Source organism: Lepisosteus platostomus, chromosome 11, assembly GCF_059453375.1.
Source record: "Lepisosteus platostomus isolate fLepPlt1 chromosome 11, fLepPlt1.hap1, whole genome shotgun sequence".
Lineage (NCBI taxonomy): Eukaryota > Metazoa > Chordata > Actinopteri > Semionotiformes > Lepisosteidae > Lepisosteus > Lepisosteus platostomus.
In genome coordinates this window covers 21,303,308-21,329,003 of record NC_142621.1, presented here as the reverse complement: position 1 = coordinate 21,329,003, position 25,696 = coordinate 21,303,308, and the positions used below count along the sequence as shown (strand labels likewise).

Genomic DNA, 25,696 nt, shown 5'->3' with positions numbered 1-25,696 from the left:
TCAGCCATTAAAGGTTTTGAAATAATATGAAATGCTCTCATGTGAGAAAAAATCATAAATTGCTCGCAAGGTCATACTGATGCAGAAGACCAGAGCCGCCTGCAGCCCCTCAGAAAGCTCTGTATACTGTGTGTCAGGGATAATGGTAAATACCCTGTTAAACAGCCCTCTAGTGAAGACTTTGCACTTAATATAACCAGGGACACAGGGGGATGCAGTGGTTAGCATGATGGCCTTTCAGCGATTGGGCCTTGAGTTCAATTCAAGACTGGGCTGCACTGAGTTTGTAAGTTCTTCTTGTGTTTAAGAGCATTTCCTCCAAAAGTGCATATACTGCCTTGTGCTCATTGCTTCATGGGGTAGAATCCAGTTGCCTCTTAACTCTGTACTGGATAAAGCAGTTAGAAAACGGATGGATTTGGGTTTGTAAGCCCATTTCATTTTGCACCTTGACACTGTCAGTGGATATGCAGAACTAAATAGTTTATTTTGCTTACAACAAAGATAAGTTCAAAGATAAGTCAATCTTTGAACTACCCAAGCTGAACAAATTTCACAATCTCGACATGCACATAACCATATTCGTGTTATTTCAGTATAACCCTTATTTTAAATCTCTAACAGTGTCTTGGCGTCATACCTGTCAATATAAAAGTAATTGCACGGCCCTACCACTGCGCATGCACTCCTATCAGGCTTGACGGTTGGACCCACCTCATTCGAAAAAACCGGGTGGGCAGGGCGGGCTGAAGCGACAGTTCTGATTGGCTGAATCTCGCGCTGCCGCAGCTTGGAAACAGCGCCAACAATTTACATTTAACTTTTTTTACCCAGAATCCTCCGGGATCTATGCGTTTTGACTCGGGGAGTGTCCCACATGAGAGGAGAAATAAACAATACAAACAACGAAAGGGTGCCGCGTCAAGTACCGCTTTTTACGGATGAGTGGTGGGAAAAGTAAAACCGTGACTTAGTCTCAGTTAAACTGTTTTGTTTGCCACAGAGAGACAGCAACGTTTATTTCGTTGAGGGGCGAATTTCAGCTGGGAGGCACAGTACCCGGGGTGACTGCGGTATGCACAAAATTTAAAAGCAGCAGGTAAGAGCTTTCGGACCTGTCTCACTTCTCTGCAGTTTTTGTCAGCGATGGAAAATGGTTAGTCCGTGGGCGTCTGTTTTGCTTAGATTTTTCATGAAGTAAACATGTAAGTGTGTTAACGTTCACGTATTTAACAAGCAAGCACGTTGCCTATTACACTGACTCATTTTCTGGCTGAAATATCTTCTGTATTGTAACCGATGTAAACATTAATTGAAGACACTATTGTAGATTAATACTGCGGCTACTAAATACCCGAAGCACCAGAACGAACAACATAACAGCACGGCATCTGCTTTCACGTCTAAGACTGGTCGGTCAGTCACAACAGTTTCAAAGTCTGGATTTAAAGTGGTTAGTCTTTCGACTGGAGGGTCTTGCGAATGTGGGATTGCTACAGGCAGGGGTGTCCCATCCTGGTCCTGGAGGGCGAGTTTATCTGCAGTTTCTCATTTCACCTCGGCTAATAACGACATAAACCAATTGAATCCTGGCTTAATGGCACCAGTATAACATAGTCATTGATCTCTTCGTTTTACTGCTTTAAAGAGACGATTAAAACCTGCAGACACCGGTTATCCAGAACAGGACTTGCCATTTAACTTGCCGGTTAAGACCAATGTGTGTGATTAGTAAGTTTCTAATTAATCATATATTGACAAATCACGAAAATGAAAGTTAAAAATAAAAACCCTTTATTGTAGTACTTGGTTGTCCGCAGCTCTTCTCACTTTCCAAGGATAGCTAATGCTACTATTGTATATATCATATTTCTTATTGTTACTCGATACAAACTGTTTTATATTCATTATTATGACTTTTTGGAAATATTTTGGTACTTGTCAATGGCTAAAGTAAAAGTTTTTTTTTCCTGTGAACTGTACAAAATGTGGAGAGAAATAGAGAAGCAAATACACTGTCAGGTTGTGAAAATGCTATACAGTGAGCATCCATGATCAGTAATACCGCTAGTAACGTGGATGATCGGAGGATTGCCAGTTTTAATGGTGATCTGTGGGCAAGAGCCAGGTGAATAAACTGGACTGTGGCAGACCACTCCCTAAACTCCTCTTGTGCTCAGTTTCAGACAATGAGTGTGCCGGTGAATCTCAGGAACGCCCCTCTTCATTTTGTGGAAGGTGCATACTCTAAAATACAACAGCAGAGGATTCCCAGGTAATTTTGTCATTCTAGGTTTGGTTGGATAATCATCAAACTTTCTTCTGAGATGTTACAAATGAAAGAAGGCTGGCAGTCTGCAGCACTTTGTTTCTTTACGATCTGCTTGTTATTTCTATTCTGATGTAGCCTATTTTCAAATCCTACTAATTTATTAGAAGGATTTGCAATGGAGAAAACATTCTTGAAAAGCCAACTGCCCATTTGAGCCCATGGTGCCTAGAAAGCCTTTGTGTGATGTGGTGGTTGGAAAATATAAATGGCACTTTTGACACTGTGTTTCCTCTCTCCTCTTTCCAGGCCATCAGAGAACATGCTGACCCCATTCAGCTTTCCCAAAACCAGAACTGCTCTCTGGGACCCTTCACTGTGTGGAGAAGTCACCAGTTTGCACCTATCTTATTACAGGTGTGCCATTTGCACTTGTCATCCTGAGGTCGGGTGTAAAATGCAAAAGTAGTTGAGCATATGCCAAATAGCAAATGTGACTTACCATATCATCAGCTGTGCACCCCTTGAACTCTTTTGCAACACTATAGCTTTTCTAACAGCATGCTCAGAGCTGTCCAGAAGCATGTGTATAAGGAAAGCTTGCCATGCTTTTAGGGCCTGGGACAAGTTGTGCTGATGTGCATCTGTCTTGTTAACCTGTCCTGTCCTTAGTCTTTTCAGAAGGTGCTGTGTATTGCAGGATCTTTTTTATCATGTTATTTTGCCCTAATTTAACTGTTCCCAATAATAACAGAAGCATTGCTCTTGCCCTAAATGAATGGCCAGGACCTGGTGATGCACAGAGTTAAGTGTTGAAGTGCTTACTGCAAAAGCTCATGCCCCTGGCTTATGGATCTGCCTTTAGACCTGGGGGAGGGACTGGAAGATCTGGGCATCCTCATTATAAGATACCTCTTCTCTGTAGCAAGACACTATGTGAGAAACAGTTAGATTATATCACTTTATTAGCCATATACAATTTCTTGCATTAGGAATTTGTCTTTTCGCATACCCCAGCTTGCTCTCCATGAGACACACAGGCACACTGACAGGGAGAGAGAAGCTTGGGGTAAGAGCACAGGCTCAGCCATTTATACGGTGCCCCTGGAGCAGCTGGGGTTAAGGGCCTTGCTCAGGGGCCCAACGAGTAAGATTCCTCCGCTGGCAACCTTCCAGTCACAGGTGCAGATCCTTGGCCACAGTGGCACTGTGTTTAACAGTTAAACAATACGAGAATGCAGTTGTTCCCTATCCCACTTGTTCTATAAGTATTAGGATGTAATAATAAGCTGTGTGAGTATATTAGTTATATCTTCCAAAGGTCAGTTTAATTTATTCTTTAAAGGCTAGGTCTGCTCACTGCTTGTGGTGTTTCATCAAGTGCAAGCTGATTGACTCTATCGTTGTGATCCAGGAATCCAAGACTGCTGGTTGTGGAGAAAGCACTTCGGCTGGCCCATCGCCATGCTAGACAGAGTGATGGATCTTTCTTTTGCTTCCTTCTGGGTTCCATGATGGTCGATGATGGTGAGGGCTTTAGGCAGGTGTCCTTGGTGTAAAGCTGGTGGGAGACAACATTTTTGAGGACATGCATATGTCAGTCTGCAGACACATTCCTTACGTTATCTGGCATGTTCTGCTCAGTATTTGATGGTTTCTTCTGTTTTCTTATGGAATGTGGGTGAGGGCTTTGCAATGAAAATGAAGTTTACATTCACAAAAGCATGTGAATTGAATATCTTGTCATGTGGTTATACTGTGTATCAAGTAGACTCCTGGATCACAGGACTTTCTCACTGGAAAGCAATATATTCCATAAGTTAGAAGCCACAATTTTTTCTCAAGAGTTCTCCTCCCTTTTGTTTCAGCATCGTGATCTGTTTTGTAAATGAGTTAGAAGCATGGAGTTAGAAAACGTACAGTTAGGATTGTGGTTAATCAGTAGGATGTGAAACAGAAAAAAAAGCTTTGCAGTACAATGCCTTCTGCCTTTTTATAGTTGTATAATATTCCTAGATATTATAATTTTTCATGTAAAAACTAAAATACTGTTTTTTAGATTTTTCCAACACTGTATATTTGAGCTTGTTAGTTCTGTGTGCTATTTCAGATGAGGAAGGGATCACACTCACCCTGGACCGGTTTGACCCTGGCCGCCAGCTGCAGGGCTCACCTGGGAAAGTGCCCAATGCTTTGTTGCCTGGTGATTTCGTGGTGCCCTGCACAATCAGTACCCAGGGCCCAGCTTTGCCTGACACCGTTGTGCATTCTGCTGAAGACTTCAACATTGCTTTCAAGGTGATTACTAAAACCTATAAGAGCTCACAGGTGTGAAGGAGCTCTTGAGTTTGACTCATCTTGCTTTCTTGCTTATTACATTGTGACTTGAAATATTTCTGGGTTTATCTTTAATGATTTAATTTATTGGAACCACCATGAGTTAAAAAAACAAACAAGATTCTGTTTCAGTATTAAATTCACCTCCTTTCTTCCAAGGTTTATCATATTGTTGAGGTTAAAATTGGGCTAATGGTTACCCCCTGTCCTTCAGGTCTTTGGATACTTCAATCAAAATCTTTTTTTATATCAATCCCCAAAAAACTTTTTTACCCTGTTTAAGTATGTCCCTTTGAGACAATTTGAATGTTATAAAGTAGCAGTGACAGTCCCTTCAAAATAGTGTGTGAAGTAGTGCTCACTTTTTTCTGCTTGGGATTTGTGACAAAGTTCCAAATAAATGCTTTGAGCCTTCGCACAAAGTCTCCAGTGTTTACTCCTGGGATTAGTGAACACCTGTGAGCCCTGCCTTCTGCACTTAGATGCTTCACTCCTGGTTGTGAGGTCTTTTGTGCCCAATGCCAGGGACACCTGTGGGAGGTTTGCTTACCTCTGTGGCCGTTACAGCAGCCTGTCAGTAGCAGATGGTGGGATGACTGAGTGATGATTCTGGTTGATGCAAGTGGGGGCTTTCTCTTTTGAGGTTCAGAAACTTTGATTATTAAAGCCCCTGTATTGTAGGTTGTTTTATCTTAAAATATGGCTGTTTTTGAATATGCTATTATACACTGTTTTAGCAATCTCAACAACATCATACTTGGGTATTTTTTTTAATGGATAATATAACATTAACCAGTGTTCAAAATTAGCCTGTATATCCAAGTATGAGATCATTTCAATGACAAAACAGTGGTAATTTGAGACTTTAATAATACTTTCTAAATATATCCTGGAGGCATCAGTGTGACAGCTTTTATTCTTATTTTGTAAATGATATTTCGGAGTGTTGCACATTACTTCTGAGTTTTTCTTCCACAAGACATTCCTTAAACCAAATCTGCCTTTGACAGTTCTGTTTTTAACTGGGAAATATCAAAGCTTTGCTAATTACCCTCAAGGCTAGAGCTGCTTTTAAGCATGACAGTTGCTGAGAGTTTTGCCACGTCTTTCGCACGGTTTGCTGGTGACATTGATCTCTAACTTTAAGAGTTAGTTTAACTCATTTGTCTTGTAGTTTACTGGTTTATACAGTGCCTTGCAAAACATTCACCCTCCTGCAACTTTTCCACATTTTGTTACCAAGTTTGCACTTTCCCACAGGATGTTCTGTAAGACTCTTCTGTATGATAAATTTAAAAACATGCTGATAGCATGTATATTTAGTTTTTTATAAAAATAAGATTGAGTTGAATAAGCATTTAACCATTTTGCTATTGCAACCATAAATTCAGCTGCAAAAGAACAGTTGGAAAGAAAACATGTATTGGTTCTTTTTTTTGTGTATAACTGAAGTGGATTAACTTCACTCCAGTAAATGTATCTGTAAGTGTTCTCAAGTATATATTGAATTTTAAGCCACAACTTGTATGACATTAGCCATGAAGATGAAGGAGCTTCTGAAACAAATTTCGAACAAAGTTTTAACCCAGACACTCCCTAAATCAGATTTCCCTTCCAGATTGAACAGCCAGGGAAAATGAAAAATGGTGTTAGTGATGTTACTGTGAAGCCAGTGGTGATTCTGCATAGTTCTGTGTCTGGGATGTAATTCAGTGTTCATACATTGTTTCATTCCCAACAAAAAGCTGTATTTTATGAACAAGAAAGAAGCATTAGTTTAAAAGGTTCTCATCTTAATATCCAGTGAGATACACGGCAGATAATGTTAAGTCAGATGAGACACAAAGTGTTACGTCTGGTACAGCTCAACAGTGCTCCATCTTTCAAGCTTTATGTGGCTGCTTTCTTTATGCACATGGATGGAATATATTCACTCAAGAATATAAAACTATAAAATGTTTGTTTTGCTCTGTCAAGACAGTGTCCTGAAAGCATTCCTGAACCACACTGAAGAAGTGTGACCAGAAGATGATCATTGATCAAGGAAGATGATCCTTGAATGGGACAATATTAATCTAATGTTATCAATTTTGTAAGGTCTGATGTTTGTATTCGAGCAACCATGTGTGACATATGGGGGCAAAAGAAAGATTTCACTAGGAATAATTATCAAAATTATACCATCCCACTGTGTAAAGCTGGTAGAGACCTATACTAAAATAGTCAGCGGCGCCTTTTGCCAGATCTGCTTCCACCAAGTACATACCTGAGTGGTTGGAGTATTTCGGTGCCTGAGGAAAAATATTCATAATCTTCCCCATGTGAAATTATAAAATGATGCATAAACATTTTATGTTATTCAAAACCTGAATGCTCTAACCATCTATAATGTAATTGTTCTGTGTTGAATGTGTTCTGTTCTCTGGCTTGTCTGTAGGTTTTCTGTTATGCTGTATCGGGCCTCAGAAAATAAGGTAACTCGATACCTTTATTACTGATAGACTATAATACTTAGTTTTACTTTTGTTTACTCTTGTATGACAGATGCTTCAGCATTGGTGCAGCAGTAGAGAACCCCCGGACCCCTCCAAGCTCCTGACAATGAGAGCGCACCTGGTTTGTGCAGAGAACATGGATAGTCTGTGTTTCAGGCTTCACTGGGCAGCGGTCACTGTTGCTAACACTCTGGACGCCACTCCCATCAGACCTGTACCAATTATTCCTACAGCCCTGGCCAGGAATCTCACCAGCCCCATGGGCCTCACTCAGGTGCAGAGCACCTGCAAATTTGGGTGAGATGCTTTTGCCATTTTTCTTTCTACACATTTAATGAGAACTCCAATGTTAAACAAATGTGAGCGGTACGAATCCGTAGTACAGAATATTATGGTAGGTGTGTTTTCAAGAAAATTTCTGTAATACCGCTTAGCCAATAATGATAATTGTTCCTCTCAATGTAGCCTTTTTCTTCACAAGGAGTGCCAGCTGCTAGTACAAGAGAGCATCATGTCCATGAACCCACTAAAACACTTGTGTGCAAACATCAGCTTAATGCTGGAAACTGAGGACAGTTTCATAAATTAAGTCAATGGTATTCCATATTTATGTTATTTCAAATTTGGGTCCTATGTTCTTGATTGTTTGTTATTGTACAGCTGCATTTAACTTTGTGGGAGCAAATAAAATAGGAGTAGGTAATTGGGACAGTACACTTACAATGATTTTAATTGGGAGCTCTGAAATCTGTGAGCCGTGAAAACACTGCCCTTAGCAAAATTCAGTTCTCTAATGGCAGTGAGGCATTACAGAGAGGTTTTGGAACGTCCAATTGTCATAGCCTTCAAAAATATTGTAGTTTGGTATAGTTAATGATTAATTTGTTCTGTACTTTCCCTTTTAAAGCTTTTGTTGAATTTAATATATTTAAGAGATTCATCATAATGTTCTTTGAATTACTTAATGACTTGTTTTTTCACTGATGTTCTGCTGTTGACTTTAAAGAGAGTTTTATCCTTTCATGTAGGTCTATGTTTCGCTACTGTAAATCTTGCCACATGTTGTACACAATATTTCTGATCCATAAGTAGAAGTAACAAAGTTGTCACTTTATCTTGTTGAATTTGTTTGCAGGTTTCTGACCATGGACCAAACACGTAAACTGCTCCTGTTACTAGAGTCTGATCCCAAAGCATACACTTTGCCGCTGGTAGGCATGTAAGTGTGCCTTTGATCTACCTCTACTTATAATAAAGCTATAGCATTTCCTACAGTTCTTGTTTTGCTGTAGGTAATGAGGTTAATTTCACAGTTAGAAATAAACAGAAGAAAAATGTTTTATCTGTGTGCACTCCTGAGAATCTCCAGAGTCAAAATCTTTTTTCTCAGCATTTCTTAGCCTCTGCTTTTTTTCTTTTGCTTTTCACACCCTAACGCAGTCCTGCACTAAACTTCTTTACTTGGAGTAGCTGTAAGGCCAGTTACACAGTCTTTGTATAGTAAATGTAGTTTTGAACTACATGTTGCTATGTTTTTGATTATGTAATGGACAATTTTCTTACAGCTTTGATAAAAGGACTGATTCCAAGGACCAGCTCTGGTCTTTCCTGGCTAGATCTTTGCTTGTTTGTTCTTGACTTCAAACAGTGTGTGGTTTGCTTTAAAAATAATTTTCGGTTATCTGAATATTTGAAAGCTGTAAGTTTAAGCTTTATAGTAAGGGAGGATTACAACATTTTTCACAATTTACTGTTGTATTTAAAATACAATAGCGTTGGTGTCTAAATGTCTACGGTTTTCACAAACCTTCCAAAACCTTTTTTGGTTTGTGCTGCAGATAAGCTCAAGTCACCATTTACATGGTTTAATTCCTTTAATTTTACATTTTCTTTAATTGTTTTAGGTAGAGTTGTTGGTATGAGAAAGTGAGTCTGTGCCATGTGTTTTTCTGTAGATGGTTGAGTGGAGTGACAAACGTTCAGAGTCCCCAGGTCTGGGTGTGTTGCCTGAGATACCTCTTCAGTTCCTCACTGCATGACAGGTGAGCAGACTGCAGTATCAAGAAAGTGGCTTCTGTTAAGGGCTTAGTTCCCCTGTGAAAAGTAAAACATTCTGCATTCTCTGGCAAATCTTCAAATAGTCAAGATGAAAACTGAACCAGTTGCAGACAGTTATCAAAGTTTGTTTATAATACCGGCTTAAACACAAAATTAGTACAAGAACGAATGCTGACATGTTACTATCTTTTGTTAATCTCAGATACAGATCAGAATAGATTTATCTGGATAACCTAATACGCTTAACATAAATAGCTTAAATTAATATAGTAAAATAGGGGGACAAATTGTCTGCTGGGAGAACTTTAGATGTACTTGGACTAACACCTCTGCAATATACTACAATTATGTGCTATTTCTGAGTTTATTATGCTTAACCTTACTGCAGATATCCTTATTAATGTGCTTCCTATTTCATGTAGAAAATGCTTAATGTGGCTATTGTAGTAAAATGTAAGTAATCACTGGTGAGAAAAACACCCTTTTCTCAAGATTATAACTCAAAATCACTAATGAATTTCATTGCATTGAACCATGTTATTACTTTCTATAACTGAGACTGTATACCTTACAGGGTTTCTTGTATATTGTATGTTATTAAATACCAGTTAAGATGTAGGAAGTGTTAAATTGGATATTAACGTTCTTCATCTGACCTCCATTACTTGTAGCATGGTGCATGCCATCACAAGTTCTTTAGGCCATCCTGATTTCAAGCAATCATATTAATTGCTTGATTGGTTTTCATTTGCATTCAGCAGTCACATGTCTGAGAAGGTCACGTTTGAGTATTAAGAAATTCACTGTATCTCTAACTACACGCATGATGTGGCTTGCATCTCAAACAGATCTCAGAGCTGTGCTTCTGAGCTTAGCAAAATTTAAGAATATAAGAGACTGCAAATAAAGTGAGGTAATCTGATTCATCATTGGCTATTTTAATAGCTATGTGAACTACATAGAGGGAGCCTTGTCTTAGATACTCCCAGCTTTTTATGTAAAGAAGAGTTTTATGTTCTTGTTTCTCTCATGAGTGACAGTCTGGGATAACCTAATCTTCAGGTATCTGATAATTGTTCTGGTACTGTTCTATTTAGTGCCATTCTATGCTTATGTAAATTACAGGATTTTAAAATGTGTATTTTATTCTGCATATCTTGCTGGAAGCCAATGCAGGGATGTCAACACAAAGTATATACTCTTTGCTTGGCTTTAGTGTGGTTTGTTTCTTATGAGTGCATTTTTTAAGGGTCAACAACAATGATTCTCTTATACTGTTTTTGGAATTTAATCTGGACAACATCTTAGAGATAAGAAAATTAGGCCAAACACAATTTGTGTTTTAATTTCTCTCAGCTCTCCCTTTAAAATTATTTTAAGAAACAAAAAATAATTCAAATTTTTAAAGTACAGGGATCTTTTGCTAACTATAGCTTTACCTACTGTTAAATCTTCCTGTATATTGCTTCATCAAGCATGATATGGAGTTTTGTGTATCTGTTTGTAATTTTGATTCACATGCATCCATGTTGAGTGAACAGTCTGTGTGCATCCTACCCATTGGATGTTGTCCAGTTGCTGTTTATTCACCTCTTAAGACAATAACTCTGCCCATGAACATGGCCTTTATGTTTTAACTTGCTTTGTGGTTGAAAACTGGTGAAAAGGTGAAGAAGTGTCATGTCCTTAGGAAATAAGTGGTTGATATCATTATGTGAAACCTTATGCTTCAGTGGGAAAGTTAATGTTAGTCCACCGTTAGAACAGTATTGCCTGTGGTATTGTTACAAAATTATTTTGTTAGCAGGGTATTTGGGATGTACAAAATATTTTTGTTGTGTGTAGAATACAAATACCACTATTAATTTCTAATAGTGGGGCTATGAAAGCTGTGGTTCCTCCAATCCCTGTTTTCCAAAAGACCATATATTAACCAGCTGCATGGTTTTCAGGAACATTAGCTCCACAGTTGGCAAGGGATCCCTATATTTGTTTCGGGTGTATTGTTTTAGTCATTCAGTCCAGTGAGGCATTAAGGCCACTATTGCTCTGTTACAGGGTGATGTCTGAGGGGGGAGGCTTTCTGGTGGTTCTATATACATCGACTCACCGGTACCCAGAGTTCTACCAGTGCCACCAGTACAATGGCCAGAAGGAGCTGAACTTCCAGCTGCTCAAAAGCACAGAGTTTGTCAACCTTTACAAGGTATGCTCCTCGGTTTACTAACAACTAATCTTATTCTTTAGGCAAAACCTCTTCTGTTCTCTCCTTGTCTGCATTCCTTTCCTTCCATACAGTTATTTTGCTACACTTCAGGGGTTCGTGTTGACTGTTATATTATACAGTTATATAAATATAGTTTTCTCACTCCCTCAATGCAATAATGAACTGGTTATGAGTTCTGCAATGCAAAACATTTTGCTCAGGTGAATTATATTATGGCTTTAAACTGAAAACAATGAGAAGAAAAAGGTTTGCAAGTTAGAGACGATTCCAGCCATGTTCTAGTACCCAAAGAAGGTAGCTAATTTACTTGAGGATCTCTGGTCATTCCTTTAATTTCAGAAACAAATTAGATGCATAAAGAATGGATTCCAGAGCAGCAATATTTAATTTTTTTTTTACTTAATTGCAATGAACTGAACGCAGTGTACTAACTAGGGATGATTCTGTGGTGAATACACATCTCTGTACTAAGGTAGTACTGTAGGTAAATACAAGCTGCAACAAACTTTACTACTGAAATCAATGTCCAACTCTGATTGCAACAAACTTGAAGTAATGGATACTGCCTTCTAATTTTTTTTAATTCATTCTATAGTACTAAATGGAACACTGGAATTACATGGGAAAGGTTTGTTGGTGTTCGCAGCTTATTGTTACTCTTGAGTGTGTTCACTCTTGAGTGTCACTTGAATCTTTTCTATTTATTGTGATTCCATACTAGTGGTTCTTAGAGGATACAAGGAAAATTAAGGAATGGGGGTACGGTGGGCAAAAAAATATTTTATGTAGTTAAATGGAAGAACATATTAGAGAAAACACCCATATTGGCGTCTTCTCAGAAATATTTTTATGACCAGAATGCTGTCCCTTTTCGTTCCTGTTGGCCAATAATAAGATTCGGAACAGCTTATGTGTTTTCGAGATGGAACAAGTAGTTCATCCCAGTCCACAGCAAGGTTGTGGAGGACTGCACATGACAATGATGCTGCTTGCTGTTACTGGACTGGCACATGGACCAAATGAGATCAAACCAAAATGCTTTTTGAAAATTCTCTTTCAGAGATGAAAGGCTCTTTCATTGTGGGTTCTTGCTTTTTTGTGACTGTTATATAACAACTCTGTATGATGTGTGTAGGGATGCCAAGCCTTTCAACTTTGTGAACAGCACAGTAAGAGGTACTGTCCTGTACATTCGTGGTATTGCCACCACAACGAAGAAAAAGGTTAAAAAAACAGGGAGTGAGGGGTCCATGATTGCAGTTGAGGTGCCAGTAGCTTAATATTCCTTTAGTACGGCTATATTCATGTGATGCAACTCATAACACATTGGTAATTTGTTCTTCTCTTATGCATTAGTATGTCTAAATCATTTATCACTGAAAATTAAAACCACCGTGATACTCTACATAACCAAATTCATAACCACAGTAGCTGTACTCTTTGTGGAAGTTGATTAGAATATCATATAGTTAGTTTATATATCTGGAGAATTTTCAAATACATCTTTTTTTTAAAAACCATTAGATTATTAGGAGCATTCTGCAGTGTATATACACAGACTGCAGAGTATATTATAATGTTAACATTTAGTTACTGGTCCAAATAATTCAAATATTCTAAATGAGAGCTCCATTTAGTACTTCCTTGGTAGCACAAATATGCCTAATCCTTAGTACCACACCAGAATGGGATCAGCTGGTCTCCTGCTTTGTTTCACAGGTTTTTCCATTGCAATTGAACACAGCTGAGGATGATCCTGAGATAGTACCGTAGTAGCTAGTCCTCATGATATGCTATGCTGCTCTGTATTAAATCTGTTCATTGCAATTGACTAGGTCTTTAATAAACAACTTGGTTGAACATTTATTTAGCCATTTACTTTTCATTGTCTAAAAGTTTGTTTTTCCCTAATATACTTTTTCAGTTCTGCCTTTCATTTATTTTACTAACTGTGTTCAGTAACGTGTCATGCAATATTGGCCAGTAATGACAAATGCAAAATCAAAAGCTGCGTTTTGTAGTGGATCTGACATGTTGAATGATGGCTGTAGTTGTGTTACTATGTTTTATATGTAAAGAAGCACACACCCCTGGCCTTCATTTGTAATGCTTTCTTTCTTCTCTCTCTTTAAAGGATGTGGAGCCATCTGAGGGACGCCCATTACAGTTTGAGCTTAGTGCTGAGAGCCAGAACAAAGAGAGAGAATTCTTTAAGGAGGTGGCATCTCAGGTTTCTTTTCCCAGGTAGGGTGGGTTGGCTGTGAAGCTAGTTCACGGTATTGCAGTTTGTACTTTCAGGTCAGGACCACAAAACAATGCAATAGCTGAGTAGAAGGTTCACTGATTATATTTGAGGAAATGCAGTTTAACTGTTGGAATTGCTGGTAAGGCTGGTGCACGTAGTGCTTGAACATGTTTTTATACTGTGAATGACCTTGGTGTTTTTAAAAGACAGCTAAAGTAAGTCATCAGCTTTTAAACCATGATGGACCTTCCATAGAAGCATTCTCTAACCATGACTTGAAATGGCAACAGGTCTGAAGTGGAGCGAAAACATTTAGGAATGGAACTGTGCCTTGTTTGCAGCCTTTTGACCTATTACAGTAACCAGATGGGCAGATATTAAGTGCTATCTCCTGATTTAGGGTGTGTTACCAGGTTTGGCTTAAAAGAAAATAAACTCCCACAAAGCTGTCTTCAAATGCAACCAAAACTGGATTTATTGCCATCAAAATAGGGATAACAAAAAAACCCTCACAGGAGTACTCTCCACACCTTTTCTCCAAGGCACCCTCTTCCATACTGAGCTCTCCCAGTCCCTTTTATAGCCCTTCCTCTTCTAAGGACCATCCTCTTAAAGGGGCTCGCTCCCATTTTCTTAACAGAGATGGGCAGTTTGCTCAAAATAAAGTATTTAACCATCCCAAAAAAACCTTATACATTTTAACAGAGTCGTGCAACCGTGATATATTCGCTTAAACAAAACACCTAACCTTACATCGGTTATTTATAGATGGCTCACCAGTAACCTTTCCCTTTAAGATCATTTGTGTGATACTACAAACAGGAAAGGTGACTAGTGGCCATCTTGATCAACACAAAACAATACAATACTCCAAATGGGGAAAACACTGCAGTGCTTTTAGGGAAACAACAAAAAGGGTAAGTATCATTCACACTTCATTCGTATCACATACACTCTCTCAAACATACCAGAAGGGTAGGGGGAAGTATTAGAGTATTTCACATTCAGAAAGAAAAAAATAACAAGCACTCTGTCACAGGGGGATTCAATAATTCTACCATAACTATAAAGAGAGAAGTTAATTATTGTCTCAGTTGAGACTGTAACACTTCCCTGGCCTCCATGTGCTCCTCTGTTAGCTCCAGTACAAGCTCTCCTAAGATGAAGCTTTCTACCAGTGACCATGACTCTGGGGTGGAGGATGAAGATCTGTCTCCCAGACCCTCGCCCAGCCCCCATCCTGTCAGCCAGCAGGTGAGGAGAGAATGCTTCCAAAATACCTCCAGGACAAACACTTGCCTCTCTGAGAGCAGGACATGCTCTGATGTGCTCTGTACTTCTGTTGATTTTATCTGCCCAGTAAAGACAGCTAGACCTGTGGTCTGTATTGTTCAGATCAGATAGTTAAGTAAGATTTGTTAGGGAGGAATGGTTGATCTCTCCATTTAGCTTAACATTTTTCTTTAAGCATTTTAGAAGCCAGTTCAAAATCAAACCAAAGATGGATGAATGTTTATCATTTAACTAAATACTTAAAACTGATGTTTATGAATGTTCTTTTTAGATGATATGTAGTTACTGGTAGAGTACATCACTCTACAGAGTAGCACTGCAGTAATGTTGGGGAACAATTATTTATAAAAATTAGCTGAAGTAGCATACTTCCCTTTTTACTGTTCATAAGCCTTGTTATTCAAATTTAGTTTGCTGCATCAAGCTGTATTCTGTTGAATGGTTAAGTTCATTGTGATCTGGAATTAATTCAGAATGTTTTTGACAGCTGCATCGGATTCACCCATCAGTGCCGGAGCTCTCCCTTGTATTAGATGGTAATTTTACTGACGCTAAGAAGGTTATGCCAGAGGCTTCTACAGCTAAAACTCCAAATTCAGACCTCCACCATCTGGTGAAAGGTGGTGCACTTCCACCACTCCAGAGTTTTCAACCTGCTGCAAAACTGTCCAGTCAGGGATCCAACACAAGTCCTGCTCCTGTCAGTAGGCTGGTCACCCCCATGATTCTCCCGTCCAAGGGTTGCAAAGGGCGATTGAGCCCTGCACAAAACCCATCTGTGGCCTGGAAAGACAGCCCCCCAACTCGAAAGAGCTCAAAATCTTCAGCTTCATCATTGTCTTCTGCATCCTCATCTTCCTCAGCCTCTACTCCCAAGAGTGGACCATCGCCTAACACTTCTGTTTACCAGCCCAAGGCACACTCTCCAGTTTCCATCATGAAGGGCCCTTCACCTGTAGGCAGAGTGGGACAGCCCGGTCCCCAAAGACCACCCTCTCCCTCCTGTACCCTTAGCTACCGTGGTGGGACGCACAGTACTAACTTCCCCAGCCAAACCCCACTCCGCTCAGCCAGCTTCCCATTTTCTGGTCCAAACACTGCTAGCACCTGCAGTTGTCATCATCCGCATGGTCACATAACCTGTTGTCACTCAAATGCCTGGCAGGGTATGTCCAGTGCTGCACCTAGTAGTCCGGGCACCTGCTGCCCCTCTGATGTGTCCCCTCGCGACTGTGGTATCTCTTCCTTCCCACAAGGCAATGGCTGCCAGTCCTGTGGCCATTGCGGGCTCATCTGTGTGACGAGCAGTCCCACTGACCACCTGTCGCATGGAAAGTGTTCTCCAGTACGGGATGCCAGTGTTCCTGTGTTGCCATCTACTCAGACAGCCAGTCCATGTAAAGGACAGTGCTGCCTACGACAGCAAAGCTGTGTGGCTCTGCTGCCCTCCTACTCTGCTGAGGACAGTGCTGTGGGACTGTTACCTGCTGATGCCTACAAAATCCTTCTGGAGCAGGATCGGCAGCTAAAGTTACTACAGGCACAGGTCAGTATTGCCTAAGAATGTGATATAGGCATCAGTGTGCTTTCTTTTTTTATAGTACTTAAACAATTGTATATTCTGATGCAAACATCTGCCTTTCCCAGCCTTTACCTTATGGTGTTTCAGCTCTCATCCTGAAATCCCCTATTGACTGGATGTTGAATTAATACTTGATGAAATACCATTTTTGTTTTCAGCTTCCAGAATTATAAACAAGTTGCTCATAAAAACTTCCATGTGTTTTGCAGAGGTATTCACTATCTTTCAATGTTTGATTTGCAAGTGATGTGACTTTTTTGAAAGTGAATATTTTTAATCCAAACTTGAATGCTGACTACTATGAAAACTGACTGCTATGGGTATAAAGTTTATGCCAGCATCTATAACATTTATAACCTTGTTGTTATAGGAAGTCTAAATTAAGTGGCCAGCAGCCATATCACTCTGTAACTCACAACTGGCATCCCACTAAAGTTAAGCATGTGTGAGCCTGGTCAGTACCTGGATGGGAGATCTCCTGGGAAAAACTAAGGTTGCTGCTGGAAGAGGTGTTAGTGGGGCCATCAGGGGGCGCTCACCCTGCGGTCCATGTGGGTCCTAATGCCCCAGTATAGTGACAGGGACACTATACTGTAAACAGGCACCGTCCTTCGGATGAGACGTAAAACCGAGGTCCTGATTCTCTGTGGTCATTAAAAGTCCCAGGGTGTTTCTCGAAAAGAGTAGCGGTGTTACCCCGGTGTGCTGGCCAAATTTCCCATTGGTCCTTACCAATCATGGCCTCCTAATAATCCCCGTCTATGAATTGGCTTCATTACTCTGCTCTCCTCCCCACTGATAGCTGATGTGTGGTGAGCGTTCTGGCCATCATCCAGGTGGATGCTGCACATTGGTGGTGGTGGAGGGGAGTCCCCATAACCTGTAAAGCGCTTTGAGTGGAGTGTCCAGAAACGCGCTATATAAGTGTAAGCTATTATTATTATTATTATTATTATTAATTAGTTTAAATTTACACACTTTAAATAAAGTTTTAAGACTAGCAACATCAGAGTGGTTTGCATTGCTGCCTCACAGACCTGTGGTGTTATCTGCAGTTCATATATTCTCCTCATGTTCATGTGGGTTTCCTCTGGGTGCTCTGGTTTTCTCTCACAGTTCAGAGATATACTGGTAGGTTAATTGGCTTCTGGGAAAATAGCCCTGGTATGAGTGTGTCTGTGTGCCCTACAATGGACTGGCTTACCAACCAGGGTGTACCCTGCCTTGTGCCCATTGCTTGCCAGGATAGGCTTTGGCTCCCCCGTGATCCCGTATAAAGTGGTTAGAAAATGGATGAACTAACATCACTCAATTGTTGTGACGCGAACATTTAGGCCGCATTTTTCCTTGATTTTATTTTTTTCTTTTCCCTTGTCCTGCTGTGTATCTCCACCGGGGCAGGTTGAGTTTTTTGTTTTGGTCATGCGTTCCTTGTCTTCCAGATTGGACTTTCCCTAACAGGGTTCAGTCTGGATACTGCTGTCCCAAGCTGTCTTTCTTTTCCCCAGGCTGGACCCCAATAAATAGGGATAGTCAAGCCTGGATGCTGCTGTTCCAAATGGTGCCTTTTCTTTTCCCTGGCTGTACCCTGCTAAATAGGGACATTCATGCCAGACACTGCTGTGCAAGTTGTCTATTTTCCTTTTTTTGGTTTTTTTCTGATTGCTTACATCACACCGGTGTCGCTGTGGCTCCTCCCACTCCCACATTGTTGAACTGTCTTCAAAAGTTATCCAGTTAACTGAGTAATCTCTCTTTGTGAAACAGCCCCCAGAGGTTTGTCATTTGTGCAGCATAGAATGCTGTTAGTAACCTAGGGTGACTTATTCATTGCACAAGGTAACAAATATTATATTGATTTCTGTAGGCATTGAATATGTTGAGCTTGAACATATTTGTCTGGTGTACCCTTCTGTATTATTTGTAACTTTTATCAAGTGAAGTTGGGATAGGCATGTAGTTTTCTATCCTAAATGGCTGAAACTTTCACATTTCTTTCTTGTCTATTTAATTACAAAGATTGTAAAGACATTCTTTATTCTGTTATCCAACAGTGGCAGTTGGCCTTTGTATTCAGTGTATTTTCTCTTCATCTCAGATTCAGAGGCTGCTAGAGGCTCAGAACAGTCCATCTGGTTCTTCCACTGTGCCCTGCAAGCGCACACCTCCAGAGCAGGCAGAGACGCAGCTGCAGTTTGTGGCCACTGAAACCCAAACAGCCCCTGGGGTGCAGATGAGAAAGAGTGTCAGCATCGCTGTGAGCACAGGTACCAGAGATAGTCCCTGACCTGAAGTCTTCAGAGCAGTTTAGATGCAGACAGAAATTAATAGCTGCTAAATGGAGCTGTTTCCAGAAAAGGTTTTTGTTTACTGTTTTGGTAAAGATGGTTATTGTTAACACTATTTGAATCCAGTGTAACTACATAAAGGTACGCCATTCATTCATTCTTCTCTGTTGACCATTTTTAGCTATGTAAAAAGCAATAATGTTGCAGAAGTGAATAGGAGATAATAAGGTTGGTCACAAACAAAAGACAGCCATTCTGTCCATCTAGCCCATTTAGTAGTTAGTAGTTAATACATCTTTTCTAGCTGTCTTTTTGAAAGAAACCAGGATATCAACATCAACCACATGGCTTGTGTCTTTCTCCCGCAACTCTATATACAGAATCACTCCTGTTCTTGGTTTTAAATGCCTCTTCACGTAGTTTCCACTTGAACTTCACTGTTCATTCTGACTTTCTTTGCCTTTGAGGATTTTTGAGTGTTGGGTGAGGGTGTTGGGTCCCCTTGTAATCTTTTCCATTCAAGACGATTCCATTCTTTTCCATTCAACCGATCATGACAGCCCTTAAATATCCCTGAATTCTCTGTAGTGGTGAGATGGTAATTGCCTCCAGGGACCTGGGTCTCCTGTTAGTTGGTTTTAACTCCCTCGTATTTTGTTTTACATTTTATATATATATAGTTTTTTACTAACCCTTCCCCTGTTCTACATTAAACAACAGCTGCTAGGTTTTTTTTGTGAAGGGAGTTAAATGTGATCTGTGACCTGAGCTTCGTCTGCCTGGTGCGTTCATGCAGTATTCCAGAAGCCCTGCCTTGCCATTTCAGGTGCCAGTTTGTTCTGGAGCCCGACTGCAGAGCAACAGGAGGAGCAGCAGTCCGAGTGGCAGGCCCCTGACACAGCAGCCCTCTCAGTGTCCGGGGAAAGGGGCAGTGAAGCCTTTCCACCTAACGCTGTGAACAACCCCAGCTTTTCAGAGACTGCAGTGCAGGAGGAGACTCTGGAGTCGAAAATACAGGGGTGGGTCTCTTGTTCTGTAGATTTCAAGCTTCTGGAAATTCTGTATGGTTTTCAGAAGCTTGCAGTACCCATTGAGGGATCAGTGTGTCTCTCGTATATCTCCAGATTGAAAACAAATTTTCATTCAGGTCTTAGTCTAAAATGAATGCATTCAAACCTTTCCAGTGATTCTGTAATTAAGATTAGTCATGACACTGTTTAAAGGGAAACTGCCAAACTTTTTATATTTCGGGTTAGAAATTATCAGCATTTATGAGTGCATTTCAAACCACAATAAAAGTAAAGTGCATACAGTAACTTGTTAAACCTCCAACTTACATTAAAAAATAGACTAAAGTTATATGCCGGTATGTGCAGTGCCATATTGTGCGATTCAAACCAAACTTCTGTCGACGTGAAGCAGTCTTATTACATCGTAAACAAGCAGGCTTGTGAACACATCTCTTTTGATCCAATATTGGTCTTGACTTTGAGACAGTTTTGCTGACAAATGCTACTTGTTAACTTTGCATGCATGTCACGTTGAAAAATTTCTGAAGTGAAATGTCTGCTATGTAACCTGTACTTAATAGGTTGTACATTGCATTACATTAGACATTATAGTGAGCAGGAAAGGGCCGCATTACATTCTAATCCGCACAAACTCTCGCTATGGGTAAGAGCCAGGGATTTGTGACAACATGGCGACTTACAGTACTTTCAAAAAGTTCAGTTTTGTTGCTTAATTTTAAATTTGTAAAAAAATGTTATCCTATTATTGAATTTCTTTTGTTACTGAGATTTAATAACTGGTCTGAAAAGCTGGGACTACAGATCCCCTTTAAAAAAGTGATTCAAAGTGGCCCAAGACTGAGGTGAGTTAAACACGCACTGGGGTTGAGAGATTTTCAAAGGTTGTGCTTCACACTGTTGTGCAGCTCTCCATGTGGTGTTGGACCCCTGGCATTATTTCAAAACTCAGTGCTGACCGAGTGTGCCAGCGTGAGTTTCCAGTCTCAGCCAGCAGAGGGGGCCAGCAAACTCCTTCAGGAAAGTCCTGCTGAAGACAACTGCCAGCTGCAGGATGAACAGAAGTTTTATAAAGACTTGCTGGTAAAGCCTTTTTTTACATCTAGCAAGAAAAGCAATAGTTGCAATAGTTGTGCTGATGAAAATTGTCCTGAGGCCCTAGAAAGTCCATGAGAGGACTGTGTTTGTAGTATGTAGTTTTTGTATTTAACTACATATTGAAAAACAAAAGTATGTCTGAATTACAAATGTTTTGTGTACATCATATAGACCTTCACAGCAGCAGTAATTGATTATCTGGTTTCATCCAAACCTTATTTGCTAGATTTGTTTTTGCTACTTTTAAGGTTCTAAAGAAATATTGATACAGAAATGATTTTGTGTAGGAGTAGCCTTTTATAATTATTGTAGATTTTAATGTGGTGCAAAAGAGACTTCATAAATGTTAAAGCATTTTGGTGCCTGTCCACTGCAGACCTGTAAATCTCTACTCCTGCTATTCAGACGTGTATTATGTGAGGTCAACTTGATATTCAATAAGTGTCCACAAAAGTGACTATATCACAGAAGTAGACAGGCTTCAGGAAATCAGACACTTCATGTTTTAGGCATCCCATAAATGTTTAAGAAAATATAGTAGAGGCTGTTCAGTCCATCTAACCTGCTTGGTTGTTTCAGGGATCTCATCCAGCTGTTTCTTGAAAAGGGGTATTTAATAACATGGGAGACTTGTTTATTCCATTCTCCCACAGCCCTTTGGATAAAAAAGTGCCACTTGTTCTTGGTTTTAAATGCATTTCCATGTAGTTCACACTTGTGCCTCAGATTTGAAAGAAATTTGCTGGGTTTACTTTGTTGTTGCTGCCTTTGAGGGTTTTGAATACTTGTATCAAGTCCTCTTGTAATCCTCTCTGTAGAAGACTTACAGGCTAAAGGAACTGAACCTTTTTAGTGTAGGCATTTTCATCCAGTAAAAAAAGTTTTTTCTTTCTCAGGTCTGCTGATCTGCTTTCCTTTGATGTATGATCTGTATAAGATAAACTACAAGTTACAATATATCAGCCTTAAGATGCTAAAAATGTAAGCAATGGGCAGCGTGTCATTCCTCCTGGTAATGTCCTCCTGTTCTTTACCAAGGGCCAGGTGAACAGCCGCCTTCAGACCTCCATCTGTGAGGAAGAGGAGGAGCAGGATAAATGGGGGAACCTCCAGCAGACACCGGGAATTTCCCCAGAGAGACGTCCCCCACAGTGCTCTCCTCTACCTCAGAAAAACAGCAAGAAGAACAATTCTGGGACCAGGCAGGCTTCTGACCAGGATCACATCCTTAGTGCAACTCTCAGACAGCTTCAGCAGTTTGGGGTGACGGTAGATCTGGACTCTGTCCGAGGCAAGGTGACCAAGACCAACGTGGAGAGAGCCAGGTAATCTACTTTGATCTGCATTCTCTCTAATATGTCATGTCACTTGGCTTTCACAGCTGCTGCATGCTGCTCTACCTTAGTCTTTCAGCACATAAGTCAATTTGCATTTGTATTCTTTATTCATTTTGTATTCAATTTGTATTGAACTCTGTGCCATATTTTATATGTCTTATGTAAAGAATTGTTGTTTTTGTGCTTCAGGCCCAGTCAGGAAATGGAAGCAGAAAAATAGAACAAAATTGTTTACTTTCAAGTATGTCCCAGCAGACCTTTTGACTGTAAGAGGGCTGTATTTCAGTGCTCTGCATGAACACCAGTCTGTGTAAATGCACATAAGTGTAAGAGTATGAAGATGTTTTGTTTATGATGAGTGTCAACAAAAATAGTAGCTCTTTATCAGCATCAGCTTGTTTATTTGATTATTGGCTATAGAGGATTGTGGAGGTCTGTGACCTGTTTAGTAGTTTTGATCTAACCATTCCTTGAGGTTAAGAGCGTTTACTAAACGCACGAGTCAGGAAAAGGTCTCCATGTCTTAATACTTATTGTGTTTAGCACTGGCATTTATTGTAGCAAAATCCAGATCCTTTGACTTGTCCTTCTCTTGATTTCTCAGCACATTAGCCTGTATTAACGCTGGGGCAGTCATCCCCAGACTCAGCTACATGTCCTTTGGAAATGTGGGAGCTAGTGACTTTGGTTCCAGTGGTGCAGACTTGAGCCTGGAGGCCAATGCCATTGCTCTGAAATACCTAAGCGACTCCCAGCTGTCCCAGCTCTCAGAGAGGCGGAAGGCAACTTCCAGAGATCCCGTCACAACCAGTGCACTTCTTCTGCCTGGCCCCATGGAGAGGAGCATGTTGGGGCTAAGTGTGATGTCACCCAGCAACATGTCCTTTGCCACGAGGAAGTATATGAAGAGGTATGGACTGATTGAGGCAGATGACAGTAGTGAAGAGGAGGAGGATGGGAAGTCTGTCCTGCTGGAGACTCAGCCTATGACAGGACAGCTGGGCTTCAGAAATGAGAATCTGGAGAGCAGGAGTGACACACAGCACCAGATCAGTACCTCAGGATCATACTGTGGATGGGGAGGAAAAGGGGGACCTGCTTTGAAGGACATTACCAATGATGCTTCGTCCCCCAAGCCTCCAAACCACGACTCTCAGAGCCAGTTGCTAAGGGACCTCCGACCTAAAATGAACCTCTTGGTTACCCAGTGCTCCAGGAACTCTGAGGAGAATGGTGTTCAGCTCTTCCCTGAGAAACTGCAACCAACTTCAACTGAACTTATTGGACACAACACACAGGAATCTGTGGGGAACTTCTTGGATATGAACAGATTACGGCAGCTCCCCAAACTCTTCTGAAAGACAAATCGGTTAGAAAAAATTAACTTTGATCTATAAAAATTAAAATATGCAGCTGTTTACAACTAATGCAAATGGTGTTTACAGTTGTCTTCACATAGTATTCTGTATAACTCTTGGTCCTCATTTCTGAGACATTTTGCACAATGAAATTGGATTACTGTTTTCATTGGGATGTAGCTTACATATCCTAGAAAATGAAAGTGTCATCTCCATCAGTTCTTTTTGACAGTTTGAGACTAGAAGGGTTTTGAGTTTCATGTTTGAGCAGATTTGTTCATTCTTGCTTCAGCTTTCTGGTGTGGCCTTACAGTACTTTAATATTTTTTTAAACCGAAGTACCTCAGTCAATGTATCAACAAAAATGTGATAATACCTTTTGATGCAAGTACCAACACATAAAATTATCAGCCTGTATGTCCAGGTTGTAAGTGCTCATGATTTTAATTTCAACTTGATAACCTGGATTTAAAAAACAGGACTTTGGTGTTCCCATTAAATTGCCAGTTAATTAATGTAAACATTTTATGTGCTCCTTAGGAAATTCATGTAGTTGCAGCATCTCTGTACAATAGATGTTTGACCTTCACTGTTTATAAGTGTGCCATTTAATCTATTTGCAAATGGTATATCTGCTGAGTTCACTTAAGATATCCGTTTCTAACTTATGCAAAAGTTTTGTGTGAATCTACGCTCTTAAATATCGGGAAGTGGAATATATCATGTGAGCTTTCACAAGTTTTATAATGCCTGTTCAAATTCAGATGTCTTCAAAATTCTATTGTGTGTGTTGGCGTTCAGGGTCTTGTTTATTTGGGTGTTTGTGAGTCTTGTGTGTTTCTTCTGTCCTCTGGAGCAGTGTGAGCCAGACTCCCTGTATGCTGTTCCATCCTACCTGCTGCCTTCTGTAGAACAAAAGAAGAATGAAAGTGTTAAGGCCAGGACTTCCAATTCCAGTGGCTGTGACACCACTGTCCTTGGATATTCCACCACTGGAGTTCATTCTAGCTGAGCTGTAATACATTGAATGCTAAATTGATGATTTGCTTGAACTCGTGTCATTGTTCTTAAAACTACAACTTTATTTTACCTGACCTTTTATAGCTTGTAGTTTGAGTGGGGCATAAAGTCAAATTAGCAAATTGTTTCAAATAAGGATTAATTTGAGCACTTGAGATCTCAGCTGGAACAAAATGTAGGGGTAACAGGCATTGCCAGGACAAAGAGTAGCAATCTCTGCTCTGTACTTTCTGAAAACTACCTCCTTTTAGCTTTCAAAGTAATTGTTGATGCTAACTGTTCTGATGCAGGAGTGTAGTTGGAAAAAAGTTGGATGCATCATTTGACACACTCCAGTAGGTGGACATTTTAACAGGATTAGATTTGTACGTCCAGCAGTAGAACATGTAGTTCTGGAGTATTGTTCTTACAGATCACACAGGCATAGCTATCTTGTTTTAATGAACTGTTAATTTTACAGATTACTGCAATATTCCTCTGGTGGAACATTGTTTTCATAATGCAATAGATGCTTGCATATGCATTATGGTACCTTTAAGAAGATAGCTGGCCTTGAGATAGTACATAATGTTAGGTTGGTTGAAAGCACTCAGAGATGGATGGTGCAATAATTCCAGTCTTTTCCTACCCCTGTTCCAGTCTTTCCTCTCAATCAAGGTGCTGTGACCAAAATCAGTGTTATTTTCTATATATAATTATTTAATATTTCAGGAGTGAATTTTAAGTCACCTGCAATGCTTTTTGTTACAAATTGTATATAATTTGTTTTTGTACTTTTTTTTAATAAAGACTTGTTTGATTTATCTACAATTTGTTTGATTTATTTAACTATCTGTTCTAGTGTAACTTATTGCCAGACCAAGTTTAAAGTTATTTACAGACACAATTGCACAATATATGGAGCAGACATGATAGTTTGATACCAGTGATTTTTCCTGTGTGCAAGCAGCTATTTACCCAAATCAAAAACAAATATTAGAAATGTCTTTGCTTTTCATTTTAAATTGTATCCAAAGCTGTCTTTGTCAATTAAACCAAAATAAACTCCAGCTATGTACTAA

The 25,696-nt window shown here is 39.9% G+C and overlaps 1 protein-coding gene across 1 annotated transcript; it reads left to right on the top strand.

The window, feature by feature from the left end:
* Positions 1 to 828: 828 nt before the first annotated feature.
* stil (STIL centriolar assembly protein) lies at positions 829 to 25,445 on the top strand. The gene is made up of 17 exons (XM_088598877.1): positions 829 to 1,099; positions 2,181 to 2,275; positions 2,579 to 2,686; positions 3,684 to 3,796; positions 4,380 to 4,567; positions 7,151 to 7,398; positions 8,237 to 8,320; positions 9,057 to 9,143; positions 11,218 to 11,365; positions 13,521 to 13,630; positions 14,771 to 14,885; positions 15,412 to 16,470; positions 18,605 to 18,773; positions 19,621 to 19,813; positions 20,731 to 20,905; positions 21,959 to 22,245; positions 22,862 to 25,445. Exons 2-17 carry the CDS (start codon positions 2,190 to 2,192, stop codon positions 23,613 to 23,615), a joined length of 3,924 nt encoding a protein of 1,307 aa, XP_088455003.1. The 5' UTR covers positions 829 to 1,099; positions 2,181 to 2,189; the 3' UTR covers positions 23,616 to 25,445.
* Positions 25,446 to 25,696: the final 251 nt, after the last annotated feature.